Source organism: Phymastichus coffea, unplaced genomic scaffold, assembly GCF_024137745.1.
Source record: "Phymastichus coffea isolate CEN01 unplaced genomic scaffold, Cenicafe_Pcof_1.1 PCOF00230, whole genome shotgun sequence".
Classification (NCBI taxonomy): domain Eukaryota; kingdom Metazoa; phylum Arthropoda; class Insecta; order Hymenoptera; family Eulophidae; genus Phymastichus; species Phymastichus coffea.
Window position 1 is genome coordinate 108428 of NW_026707041.1, and position 15185 is coordinate 123612.

Below are 15185 nucleotides of genomic sequence, written 5' to 3' on the forward strand. Positions count from 1 at the left end.
AACTGTTATATTGTTCGTCAGACATCGTCTCAACAACAGTTTGAATTTTAATGCGTCCCTTCACACATTGATTTACACTGTTTCTGTCTGTTCGGTCAGAACATGTGGTACTTGAACATGTGAAAATGTGAACCTTGTCAGTTTTTATCGTTAGGCTTCATTCATTGGTTCATATCCAATTTTCATTACCAAGATATTTAAATCTTTGTAACGGAGAATTAGCAACTGTTCCGGTCTGGGTAGCTCGCGGCCGTCCGCACAAATTATTTATTCGGGGATTCGGGAAGCAAAAGACGTCCCCACGACTGAATAACGCGTCGAGCATAAACACGTTAAACACACAGATTCGAAATCGGGATGAGGAGTGATACAACGGCGAATAAACACAACAGCGGATTAACACACTAATCTTTTAATCGTCAACAATAGGTTACATTACGCGATCTCGCGCTTGTACACTACGAGCGGCACAATAATAAATCCGAACGCGGAGGTGAATCGGCTGATCAGCCTGCCGATTTCCTGTCTAAAACTAAATGTTACAATAAATGCCCGACAAAACACTTTCCGCCGTTAAACTATCAACGGCGTAGTCAGCAGGTCTGCCGTGCTACCACCCATAACCTGGCGCCCAAACATGCAAGAGAGAGAGAAACAAGAGAAAAACATGGCACCGACATCGGCCTTCAAGCTTTCCGACGGCTAGAGCGCTCTGCAGTGTGACTTCACAGGTGTGCTCCTCGCTGACTGTCTCCTTGATGTTTGTTGTCGTCGCTGTTTTCCTCTTTCTCGTCCTCTTGTTCGCTCTACAATGCTACTGCCTCAATCCATAACTCGCTCATTGATTACTGCTGCTGTTGTCTCCGCCGCCTCTCTATTGCTCGGTACTGCAGCACGTCCAAACTGTTCGCGCGCGCACCCGTGCACCTCGTCGGTTACCCACACGCACCGGTGCCGAGTATCCTTCGGCACACGGCTAGGCGCGTCCCAGCCTCACACTCTAATACTCGTTCGCGCACCGGGCGTGTCTCCGAAAACGAACAAACGTCGACGAGGTCGCGGGGCCAACTTCGGAAAACCGTGACCTTTGGTTTGATCCGCGCGCGCGACTTTCTCTGCTCATAGCCTAGCAGAGACTCTTTCAAAATTCGAGCGTTCTCTCTCTCTCTCTCTCTCTCTCTCAGCCCGTGTTCAGCACCTCGTAAACAGAAACCAAGCATGAGTGTGTGTACCACACGCACACACTCTCAGCTTTGCGCGGCGCACGGATATTTGCGAGAGCCAGATGGACGAAATCGGCCTAGCCGAGATTCTCCGTTACATCTTTTTAAATATTCTTAATTTAAAGGTGGATATCTGAAAGAAAACTCGTAAAAATTTGATAATCCAATTGATTTCAGTTTCGAGGATTATTGCAGTTCAAAATGCGAAATTGAATACTGTCAAAATGCTGCAATTATACGTTGTGGCTGCTCTAAAAAATCCCTATATTTCTAACATTTTTTTGATTGTTATCATTACTGTTCAGACTTTAACAAATAAAAAATGTTAGAAAACCGTTCCTTCTAAATTGTATTAAATTTTGCAAAAGTAAATATTAACCCCTTAACTGGCAAAACTTTTCTGACTTTTCGTGTTAAAACTGGCAGCCGCAATCCATACTTTTAGATGTACATGAATATGGTTTCTAGGGGATTTCGGACCCTCTGAATTCATTCCCATAGTTATTTTTAATCAATAATCCATCCAAAAGGTTAAAAATAGGGATTGAAGGGAGTTAATTTTGATTGTTTTTCTTTCTTGAATTTTAAGCTTTTTAAAATTCAGTTATTAATTTTTTTCGTCATATCGACATTAGTTGGGATTGTAAATAAGAGTTAAAAGAGAGAATACAATAATATATTTTCATTTTTAAAAGAACAATTAGGAAAAACCATTTTCTGATCACAAAAACAATTTCCTCGCTTCAAACTCTACTTTCCTTTCACTGATTTTGTGGTCAAATGTAATGATGGAAATAGGATCAGTGCACTCACAAACCCTTATAAGCATTAGTTTGTTATAACTGAATGCATAATTATATATAATATTGGCGGATACCAGATTTAGTGAAAAATTTTGAAAAAATTTCCTGCCTTGAGTATTTCAAAGATGCCGTTTTGAATTGAAATTATGTAATTCTAATCCCAGATTTGGATTCAGCCAATCTCAAAAATAGTCGCATACCTAATATGGTCTACATTCAATACAAATTATGAAAGTTATTCAAATATGTACTGTATATGATCCATTGTCAGTTAAGTGGTAAATAAGTGTGAAGCAGTCTATCAAAAAATTGGTACAAAGACAAATGAATTGAAAATAAAATGATATTTAAAGTAGATTGAATATAATTGTCTTTTTATCGATTATACAGGGTGTCCCATTTTAATTTACCACCCCCTAAAACAGGTTAATAATTTGCTCTGAGAAAAAAATGTTTCAAATAAAATTTGTTGGGTTCGAAGGGGGGCATCTTTTGGCTATTTCAGCTGCGACCTTGAACATGACCTTCAAGGTCATTTGAAAGTCAAGACCAAATTTTCATATGAAATGTGCATATTTTATGGCGGATTCGGATTCTACTAAAAAAGAAAAACACTTTTTGTATGAATCATTTTTTGAAAAAATCCCAAATTTTTGTTGTAAACGGCTTTAAAAAAGTAGAAAAAATCACTACCTTAAACTGAGGTTAGAATTTTTCCCACAGTTAAGAATGATTTTGATGAATGTTACTAGATTTAATGAGGGACATACTGTAGTGACCTTCACCATGAACTTGCTTAAGAGCCATCAATGTCATTTGAAGGTCATCAAGATTTCTTGAAGGTCAAATGTTTATTTACAGGTAACCATTACATTTTATCCGAGGAATTAGAATATTAGAATTAGAATATTTTTCTCGCAAATGCTTTATTTCTCGCTAAAAGACATTTTTTTGCTTCGTTATCGTTCTATTGGTAAGGCTTGTAAATTCTTACAGTTCCTCAAAGCTTCTCATCATTAGGTTTTCATTGACTTTCTGAATTTCAGATTAAATAAAAATTAAATTATTAATTTAAGATTAAAGATTCCCTAAAAAATCTATCTACAACAGATAATGGCTGACTACACGCCAGTAGAGATAGTCAACATGATCAAGATTCTGGGAGAATGTCACGACAATTACAAGGCTGCAGCGAGGCTGTACGCTGAAAGGTATCCGGACGCTCGTCATCCTACTAGGAGGAATATTAAACTTCTTATGACCGTAATTTAAACGGCGAGCTTTATTTAGATATTCTCGAGAACCAAATTCCACCTCTTCTAGAAAACATTCCGCTAGAAATAAGGCGAGACATGTGGTTCCAGCAAGATGGTGCTCCCGTTCATCGTCGACTACTTGTCAGGAGATTTCTGAACGCGACATACCCAAATAGTTGGATTGGAATTGGTAGTCCAATCTGTGAATTCCCTGCGCGATCGCCAGATTTGACCCTATTGGACTTCTTTCTGTGGGGGAGCCGTGAAGCAGAGAGTTTACGCGGAAGCCCCGACGACGGCACAAAATATGATGGAGAGAATTGTTGCAGCATTCCAGGCGTTAACCCCACAAACATTAATAGATGTCCAAAGAAGTTTTCGGCAGAGAATACAAATGTGCATTCAACAAAATGGGCAATTGATAGAGCACTTGAGACATTGAAATTTCCGTGACTAGCTGAACGAAGGGGTCTTGCCTTAAGTGGTTGGACGTGAAGGTCTTCCCTTAAGTGATCCAAAGGATACCTCTGTCTTTGTTTGAAGCTAGTAACATTCATCTAAAACATCTTATTTCTAGAACAAATTCTCTTTTCAGTTAAAGAGAGAGCTACCTACCTATTGATGATCAAAAAATGATTCAGACAAAAAGTGTTTCTCTTTTTTAGTAGAATCCGAATCTGCCATAAAATATGCACATTTCATATGAAAATTTGGTCTTGACTTTCAAATGACCTTGAAGGTCATGTTCAAGGTCGCAGCTGAAATAGCCAAAAGATGCCCCCCTTCGAACCCAACAAATTTTATTTGAAACATTTTTTTCTCAGAGCAAATTATTAACCTGTTTTAGGGGGTGGTAAATTAAAATGGGACACCCTGTATATAAAAATAAGAGTTGCCATCCCTATACTTTAATTAAAAATAACGAAACTATTTAACTTTATTTTATTTCTAAATGTCAATATCTGTTCTAAACTAAATTCATTTTAATTTTTTAATTTTTCACCTATCAAAAATAGATGTTACAACCTCCAAAAGCTAAACAAACCAGAATTTGTTTTACTTTTCATAAGGATTATTACCCACTTGGTTTTACTAAAACATATTGATTAGATGAAAAGTTATTTGAAAAGAAAACTATTTTATTGAGTGAACTTTGATGGTGGATTCACCTCTTAAATATGTTTTTCCGCCGATAACAAAATATTAATCTCTTGTTTTTAAATGTACTACAATATATGGGTTGGGTTATTCTTGGCTATTTCGATTGACTTATAACCTTTAGGTTACAGATTTTTTTTAATTTGGCACAATTGTTGTACACATGAAAGTGAGATTTTTCCTAAATTTTGATGTCGATACGTTAATTATATCAAAAGTTATTAATAATTAAAGAAAAATGATAAAAAATTTTCAAACGGCAATATTTTAAAAACTAATAAAGATATCGAAGTCGGATTTTTTTCATAATACTTATAATGCCTTAAAATTTCGAAATAATTACAACAATAAACAATAAATATTTTTTTTCGAAAGTTATTAACTTTTAGTTTAAAAAATATCTCAAAAAGTATTTTTTTTTTTGAAAAATTCTTGCACCTGCGTGTTTCTGACGATTTTTGTTATCGAAATCAATCATAAAATTCAAGGGCCCGACATATCGGAAGGTGTAGCCCTAATTAGAAGAAAACGCCCAGCGTAAGACCACGATGACATCCCGCTGCCGTTGCGACGTATAGGCTTCTTCTTTTGATTAGGGCTACGCTTTCCGATATGTCCGGCTCTTGAATTTTATGATTGATTTCGATAGCAAAAATCCTCAGGAACACGCAGGAGCAAGAATTTTTCAAAAAAAAATATACTTTTTGAGATATTAGCAATTGTTTAAACAAAAAGTTAATAACTTTCGAAAAAAATTTTTTATTGTTTATTGTTGTAATTAGTTCGAAATTTTAAGGCATTATAAGTAGTTTGAAAAAAATCCGACTTCGATATCTTTATTCGTTTTTTAAATATAGCCGATTGAAAATTTTTTATAATTTTTCTTTAATTAATAACTTTTGATATAATTAATGTATCGACATCAAAATTTGGGAAAAATCTCACTTTCATGTGTACAAAAATTGTGCCAAATTAAAAAAAATCCGTAACCTAAGGGTTATAAGTGAATCGAAATAGCCAAGAATAACCCATATATATACAAGAATTATCAAAATCACTGAATTGTGTTGTGGTACTTTCTTTGTGAGATGCACATCGGAGTTAGAAAAAGGGAAAATATATTTAACCTTCATATGGCCTTGAAAATGATGTTCAAGGTTACAATAAATGTAACTATAACTCTTCACCAATTCAGTAACTTCTGTTTGAAAAAGTTTCCGTTAAACTTTACCTGGTTAAAGATATTTAAGTGAAAGTATTAAAATAGCCTATTCTATATATTACCACAATACTCACAGATCATCTATTTTAAATTTATCTAAATAAATGTACTAGTTTTTGTTGTATTTAGGTTTTATACGTTACACGTTTTTTTTATTTAGAATAACGGTGAGGCAAAATCTGTAGAATTTAATCTACTATTTTTATCAATATCATATCAATTGCAGGTAGAAAAGCAGAAAAAGAAGCAGCGAAAACCAGTTCCAAAGTGCCAAATTTGAAAGACCATGACGTCGTTCAAAAATTCTTCATTCAAGAGGTAATATTAAATTATTATAATAAGGTACGCTCCACCTTATCAAGAAAGTTCTCATGAAGCAGTAAATTTAGAAAGCTTAATTTTGTCAAAGTTGTCAGTTGATGGCATTGTTTGTATTAAAAATATCTTGAAGATGAGACAAAATTATTAGAATATGATTTATGTTCATAGAAATACTAAAAAAAAATAAAAATAAAATAATAACCTTTTATAAACTTTTGTACAGACCGCATCGTAGTATAAGTTTGTATTGTATTAGTACAGCGAGAAAATTCTTAATAGCTATAATTTTTCAATACATACTGCTCTTATATTTTAGTAAATTTCCTATGATCTCGAAAATAACGTATTAGTTTTTCAAAAAAATTCAAAGAAAATTATGTTTATAATCGAACAAAACTTACCATGACTATTAACTTAGTCTAGTTGATACGTATTAAATAAGTAAAATTTGAAGACGAATATTTCTTTGCAATACCGTTACCTATATCAGAATTTTTCTCGATGTATAAAGGAACTTATTTTCAATGTTTAAGTTTAGTCTAAAGATAAGCTTTTCTCAGAAAAATTTTCTTAAAATTTCCTGCGGAAGTATTTTAGTAGAGGCTATTTTACGAATTTTGGATATAAAGTTTCCTTCTATTATATTACTATGTCGTAAGTGTTCAACAGTACCTCAAAAATAATTTATTCTGGATTAAGGGGTGGATCCTAGTATAAATAAATCGATTTTCCGATTTTGTATAGTTAAAATAAAAAGTATAATAATTCGAGAGTTTACTGTGAAAATTTTAGTATAAATTTAAGTATATTCTAAGTGGTTCTGTGCTGCATGTCTCCGCTTTACCCCTCCATCAATAAGTAGCACAGGTAAGCATGTATGCACTCGGACACAGTGACCTCTCTTGAAACGTATAGTCGCTTAGAACTTACATACTGTTAGGCCAAGCAATCTAGCTACCAGTATAGACTTTCGTGGCATAATTATGGACAGGGAACCAATAGTACTATCGTATAGAGTATGTTGCCCTCTTCAATTGAACATACTTTTTAACTAAAATATTGTCCCGGAATTGGTTATTAACAATTTTAAGCAAAAAATCGCAAATTTTTTGTTTTTTCCCTATAACTGTGTCAATAATGTAGCGATTGCAACAGTCTCAATGAAAAAGCTGTAGGTAGTTGAATAATAAATGAAATGAGCTTTCGCGCGATTTTGTAACATCATTACAAGTCGAGAAAAATCAGAAAATGCAGTATATTTTGCACTTGTAAAAAAAATTCGTATCTCTGTCAATTTTCAACTTACAAAGCTGAGATTTAATATAATAGTAGCTGAATATATTTACTTTAAGTGCACAAAATTCTGATTCTGTGAAGCAGTTACTTTTTACGCAATCAGCGTCTAAACAAATTAATACGACATTTTTCGACGATTCCCCAGTTGAAACGGCAAGTTACATTTGAATTTTAAAAACAGTTTCGAAAAGTACGAGTACATATTTTTCGCTTAAAAATGTCTATTCTGGTTATAGAAAAAAAATATGCAAAATAGACCAGAAACGACACGGAAGTCGGATGTTTTCAACTGAACGCACCGAAATAGTCGAATGATGGGGGTAACAGCGACAGAGGAGATACGCGTATAATAGTATTACATGCGTAGCGTATAGTATGCCGTTTTTAGATTATTTGCGATCAATTTGTAACTATTTTAGCAATTTTACTTATTTCTCTCTTTCTTTCTCTTTCTTCTTTTGCTCTGCTATTCTTTTTAATCACATTAAGCTGTATCTAGCTGTGTTTCAGCATTTGAATGGAAAAGGAAAGTGAAGCGACGCTAACGGTCGTTGTGTACTGCTCAGTCATTGGAGAATTACGAAATAATCAATATAAAATTGTTCAAGCAATCGCAAGTACATTAATCAAATTGAATACAAATATACGAGGGTCGTTTAAAAAGTCCGTGCAAAAATAAAAACTGCTTGATTTTTTTTAATAAATCTTTTTTATTTTTCAACATAGTCTCCTTTCAGGCTTATACGAGGTATGATCAAAAAGTAAGGTGAATTTTTATTTTTCTCAAAAAATATTTATTTATTCATCAATTTTTATTTTATCTCCTTCAAAGTAATCCCCCTCGGATATAATGCACTTGTGCCAACGCTTTTTCCAATCCTCAAAGCATTTCAAAAAATAATTTTTTGTGATCTTGTTTAGTTCATCCTTCGATGCCGTTTTTATCTCCTCAATCGTGGCAAAACGCCGTCCTTTCATGGGCCTCTTCAGTTTTGGGAACAAGAAGAAGTCACAGGGGGACAGATCTGGGGAATACGGTGCCTGTGGCATCGTTACTGTGTTGGTTTTAGCCAAAAATTCGCGCACAAGCAACGATGTGTGAGCAGGGGCGTTATCATGGTGCAAAAGCCAATTTTTATTTTTCCACAAATTCGGACGTTTCTGGCGGATTACTTCGCGCAAATTGCGCATAACTTGCAGGTAATATTCCTTATTTACTGTTCTACCCTGTGGCAAGAACTCATGATGCACCACGCCCCTGCAGTCAAAGAAAACTGTAAGCAAAACCTTTACATTTGATCGAACTTGGCGTGCTTTTTTTGGTCTTGGTGATTCAGAATGCCTCCACTGGGACGATTGAGTCTTAGTCTCGATGTCGTAACCGTATACCCATGTTTCGTCACCTGTTATAACCCTGTTGAGTAAATCTGGATCATCGTTGACGTCATTCAGTAGCTCTTAGGCGATGCTCATGTGACGTTTCTTTTGGTCGAAATTGAGCAATTTCGGAACAAACTTCGCTGACACACGTCTCATGTCTAAAACACTCGTCAAAATTGATTGGCACGAACCAAATGAGATGCCAATATCATCAGCAATTTCTCTAATGGTAATTCGACGATTTTCCAACACTATTTTCTTCACTTCTTCAACATTCTCATCAGTTGTTGATGTACTGGGGCGTCCAGAACGAGGTTCGTCGTCGGTGTCTTCTCGGCCTTCTTGGAAGAGTTTATACCACTTGTAAACATTTTGGCTTAAAGTAGACTCACCGCATGCCACTTTCAGCATTTCAAGTGTTTTGGAACATTTGATTCCATTTTTCACACAAAATTTAATGCAAACTCTTTGATCCATGTTTTTAGACAGCAGCAAATCGTGGAGCACGCAAAACACTTCTAACCTTGATGCCTCTCACAAACAAACCAAACATACTACAAAGCTGAAATTTGGAACGTATGTTCTAGACGAGCGTACCGACATAACCAAATAAAAAAGTCGAAGATCGAACGGACGTAGCCCGCTAAATTTCAAAATTCACCTTACTTTTTGATCACACCTCGTACACTTCATCCAACTGCTCTAGTTTGTTAATCCCTTCCAAATAATAGGATTTGTCTAAGTCTGGATATAGGCTCCATAGGCATTCGTTTCTGCAATCACCTCCTCGTTTGAATAAAATCTTTTCCCCGCCAGCCAGTTTTTCATATTAGGGAACAAATAGTAGTCCGACGGAGCCAAGTCTGGAGAATAGGGGGGATATGAAACGAGTTAGAACCCTATCTCCATCAGTTTTGCGGTCACAACTGCTGTGGCGTGAGCTGGCGCATTGTCATGGTGGAAGATGAGTTTTGTGTACCAATCGTGGACATTTCTCTAGCAACTCGGTTTTCAAACGATCCAATAATGACGAATAATATTCGCCTGTAATGGTTTTACCCTTTTCCAGATAGTCGATGAAGATTATTTCTTGCGAATCCCGAAAGACAGTCGCCATAACCTTCTCGGCCGAAGGAATTGTCTTCGCCTTTTTCGGAGCAGATTCCCCCTTGGTAACCCATTGTTTAGACTATTCTTTGATCTCAGGAGTGTAGTGATGTATCCATGTTTTATCTACAGTGATGAAACGACGCTTAAAGTCTTGCGGATTTTTTCGATTGTGAAGTTGTTGTACATCACGAATATGCACCAACAGGTCAGACAATCAATAAAGAATACTACTTTCAAATTTTAAAACGTTTGCCCGACGCAGTAAGAAGAAAACGGCCGCACTTTTGGGAAAGTGGTGACTTGCTTCTCCATCACGATAATGCGCCAGCGCATTCATTCAATCTTGTGCAGCAGTTTTTGAGCAAACACAATATCGCATTGCTTCGACAACCTCCATACAGTCCCGACATAGCCCCTTGTGACTTTTGGCTGTTTCCAAAACTAAAAAAACCACTCAAAGGACACCGATTCGATGACAAAACAACGGTTGAAAACAATGCGACGAGTGTACTTAAGGCTATCCCTAAAAGTGAGTTCCAGGACTGTTTTGAAAAGTGGAAACATCGATGGAACCGTGTTATTCAATCAAGTGGGGTTACTTTGAAGGATGCCACCCACCAGATGATAAAGAATAACGCTAGCACGAAAATATAAAGGTAGGCCCGATACTTTCCGGACAGACCTCGTATATCACAATACACAGCTGTTGGCTTCGAAAACGCGCCAAAGTGTATTAAAAGTTTTTCTTTAACGCTTAAAAATGGGTCCATATAGAAAAGGTTCTAAAAATCAAAAGCCAAAGAAAAAAGCCTCTGTAAGACGCTCACGCGAATAAAAATTATTGTCAGCTATAGTATGTTCTGAAGCCACGACGACTTGTTTTTTCCAAGAATGCACCTCATGTTCAGGTGCAGATGGCATAACAAAATCATCTTTAGGATTCGAAGGATTTAAAGATTTTGATACTATTTGTTATGCTAAATGGTTGAATGGAGAGTTGATACAACAGATTGCTAGTTTATCGTTTTTTCGAAGCGAGCTCATTGAATGCATAATGTCTACAAGTGGCCATATGCGCATCCCAAATATTCGGCGTACTAAAATCAAAGCTATGAAATCTTCACTTGCAAACACACTCAGCATTTAGTAATGCATCTGGACTTCGTTGAAAATTGGACAGTTATACTTAATAACGAGGTTCAAGGTAACCAATGTATAAATAACCAGATAATGATTTTCACCGCTGTATGTTATGTAGGAAAAACAACCAAAAGCTTTGTAATTGTAAGTGATGATGGAATAAACGATTCAGTGCATGCATTAATGGTAATCAATAAAATTATAGACACAATGAAAAGTGAACATGGTCCGTTCGACTCAATAAGTATTATATCAGATAGAGCAGCAGCTCATTTAAAAATAGATTTCAACTATATGAACTGATAAACAGCAAATTCAATAGGTACTGAATATTCTCTGCCATTGGACATGGTAAAGGAGCAGCTGACGGCATTGGTGGTTTCCTTAAGCACTATGCTACAATGAACAATTTGAGAAATCCTTTGAATAGTATACTAAATGCTGAAACCTTTGTTCAAATAGTATCTACCTATTCAACTGCTATTAAGTTAGTATATTTAAAAAGTGATGATGTCGAAAAATTTAGAGAACAAAAATTTGTGGAATGGCAGAAAAGTAAGAAACAGCCAGGCATTCAGAAATGACTTATATGGAAATTTAATTACGATAAAAAAAAAAAAAGAAACAAATGTTATGTTGCTCGAACGGCCGATTATGAGTGTTCTGAAATTCAAATGTCTGGACAACAACAAAAATCAAAATTACGAAAGCCTCGATCAGCTATGACAGGAAAGTCTATTTCTACGAAGAAAATGAATACCGTAAGAAGATAACAAACTTTAAAAATTAAACGTTTGAAAAATATAAAAAGAAACAAAACGAGTACTAATAAGAAAAAATAAATAACGATTTAAAAATCCAAACTTTCGGTTTTTTCGGTTTTTATTTATTTATTTTTTCGTGCTAAAAACAAAAAAAACCAAATATGAGTTATACCATTTTAAAGTACATGTAAAGGCCTATCATCTCCAATTTTTTCAAGAAAAAAAAATATAGGTTTTTTAAGAAAAATGCAAAAATGTGTTTGTTCAAAAAAGAGCTATATTTCCTTTATTTTAGACTTTTTTATATTTTGACGACGGAAATGAAGAACTTATTCAAAACGCTATAAAATGCCGTCCTAATGAATTAAAAAGGTCGAGAATTGAGTGAAAAATCGATATTGAAGCCATTTTTTTTCCGAAATTTCGATAAAGGCAATATTTTCATGTTAATTTTCAAAATTGCATAACATATACAATTTTTATGTAATCGAAAAATACATAAATACGTGTCGGCTTATTTTCCAAGTAGAACAACATACTCCATTACCAAAATGATCCACAAACCAAGCGCCATGACCATCGTTGCCTGGAGATGGATTCGGCCTTATCTAGATTCCGTAGAATTGCAAAATTAATGAAATCACAGTACTTATTTTTTTTATTAATATATTTTTAATTTGTTTTTTATTATTTTTATTATGAAAAAAGTTATGAAACTAAACACAAATAAACGTTAATTCTTTCTATGAGCTTGAATCCTGAAGATTCAACGTCTCTTTTCAGCATCCAACAAAAATCAGCCGTCATGTTTACATTCCAATGCCCTCGATATCTACGCTCAATTTCTCTAAGGTCCTGGTGGAAGCGTTTACCCTGTTCTTCACTGTAATCACCTACATTTTCAGGAAATTCGTCAACATGAGATTCCAGAAAATGAAGCTTCAAGTTCGTTAGATATCCCATCTTACCAAAATTTTTAAGCATATTAGAAACAATTTTCTTGTATTTTTCACTTTTATCGTTTCCTAAAAAGTTTTCGACTACATCTTTGAAAATTGACTATGCAGTTTTTACATTTCGATTCATAGTAGTAACGAACATTTTATCATTCAACATTTTTCTGCTTTGCGGTCCGTCAAATATACATTTTTTCAGTTTTTGATCAGAAATTTGAAATTGATTACCCAAATATTCAAAACACTTTCCATCTTTGTTTAGGGCTTAATGAATCAAACTGCAAAGTTTGATGTGGAGAGGTAGAAGAAGTATGTTTTTAAAATTAACTAGAGGATTAGCAATAACGTTATTCTTACTAACTTCAAAATTTGTTCTTTTTGGCCATTTATTATTTGTATAATGTTTATCTCGCTGTTGACTGTTGAATAAGCACAAATAACAGGGATATTTTATAGAACGCTACTGATGTCCTAACAGAATGCCTAGAATTTTTAGATCTCCACAGATTCGCCACTGATGATGCGAGTAATTGATTTTATTAAGAGCTACTTTGAGGTTTTTATACTCTTCTTTCATCTAAGTGTAATCAGCCATAGGTACTGGAGCAAATTCATTGGTATCGTGCAGAAGAACCGCTTTTAAGCTTCTTTTTGATGAATCGATGAATAGCCTCCATCTTTAGAGTCTTCATCTTTATATACATCTGGCTTAATTTCTTTCATCAGCCCATCAACAATAAACTAATTTTTTATCATCAATGTACTCTTCTTTGAAATATTGTCTACAAATTTTTTCTCTGGTCCTATAAATTGATGAATTCACACCAGGAGCCAATAAATGCTTCTTCTTCAAAAATGAAGCTAATAACTCTGCTTCATCTTTAGGAAGACCTAAATCTCTTACAAGATCATTAAGTTCTTCTTGTGTAATATATTTACGTAGATTATGGCTTTCTTTTCCATTCAGTCAATGAGCCGCTGTACTCTCATCATATTTGCTATCATTACTCTATTACTTTTATCAGAAGTTATCGATTTTTTTTGCATAACACCAGAGCCTTCTTCAAATATCCTTTCAACGGGCTTTTTTATAGTTGAAACATCTGTGTAAGCAATTTTATGTTTGCTATTTATGGAAAAGTTTGAAATGTTAGTCTTATAAACATAAAAATATCATGCTGTAATAGGTTTTGTTCACACCATAGGTCTCAAATACTTGAGATTTACTTCCCTCTTATCTTTACTTCAATTTATTAACATTTTATGGCAAGCTGGGCAAATAGTATGCGATGTCCATTTTTCATCCATATTATCAACTTTTAGTTCGAAGTATTCTTTATAATAGCCTAACAAAGTTTGATTAAATGATCGTCGATTTTTAGGTGTAATAAATTTGCCACATACGTATCAAAATATATCGGGACATTAACTACAACTGTGAACTTGAAAGCGAGTTCAATATTTCGCCAAATTGTTAACTTCATGATTTGAGAATGAAAACTATAGTAATTAGAAAAAAATTATAATTCAGTTTAGAAAGATTAATCAAACTATGTGTTGAAAATTTAAATAAAACTTATAAAAAAACGTAATGCTGGTGTGACGGCGGGCCATATAATTTCAAATTTCAAGGGAATAATTTTTTCTTAGTATTAAGACCAACGACGGAGTTAAAACCATTTCCCATGAGCTGTGGGAACCGAGTCAAGTGTCGCAGGGAAATTTTCCTTGACAATATCCAAACGGTAATAAAATCTATAGTCCAAATTTATACGTATAAGCGTGCATTCCTTTTTTTATTACGCTCTTCCGCCCCTCGCACCCTCGCACTTACAAACAAAGTGCATGCAGCTTCCGAACACGTGGGCGCCGAGATGCCTATAAGAGAAGAGGGCCATAAAACCGCGTCTGCATCCTATTCTCATCATGACTAACGAATTTTTCCCTTTCAAGTTAGAAATTAGGCATTAGATATTATGATATAATTTTTTTTTAATTTGAATATTTTAACTTCAACAATATGTCAGAAATAATTTTGGCCTCTCAAAACCTCTTATCGAGTTCTTGCTTCGGAGCTTAGTTTTTAGCAGAAAATAGAAAAATACAAAAATATACGATAATTTTAATGAATGAAATGTCACTTAGTAAACTTTTATTAGAAGAAATTAATCTACACAGCGTAGCGTGCGAGATAATAAGCATAGCTCTATTTTTTATTAAATTTTATTATTACATAATTATTAATAACTATATTTTGCTGCGAATTTAATTATAATATTGATTGTTAATATTAAGTAGTGTATAAGCTGTGTAACGTTTGAGTCTATCTCGTGTTATCAAAATAGTATTTCGGACTCTTTCTGTTGCGTTTGTAATCCCGTTTCCGAGAGTAGCAAGAAGTTGACACGTTATATGCTACTAGAAATGAAATATCAAAATTTGTCGAGTAGTAAACGCAAAGTTTTCTATCTCGATGAACCGTGTTGAAATACAATTGAGCGTAATTGCATCTATCGGGGAGAGACCCGACAGCGCCGCAACCAATACTTAATCTAA

At 34.5% G+C, this 15185-nt stretch overlaps 1 protein-coding gene across 1 annotated transcript in view; it reads left to right on the plus strand.

The window, feature by feature from the left end:
* The window catches only part of LOC131674317 (mitochondrial import receptor subunit TOM20 homolog), a 77780-nt gene that overhangs the window by 45289 nt on the left and 17306 nt on the right, over positions 1-15185 (plus strand). The window contains exon 2 of the mRNA XM_058952915.1: positions 5889-5980. Coding sequence (XP_058808898.1) covers positions 5889-5980 — 92 coding nt within the window. The remainder of the gene's footprint in view (positions 1-5888; positions 5981-15185) is intronic.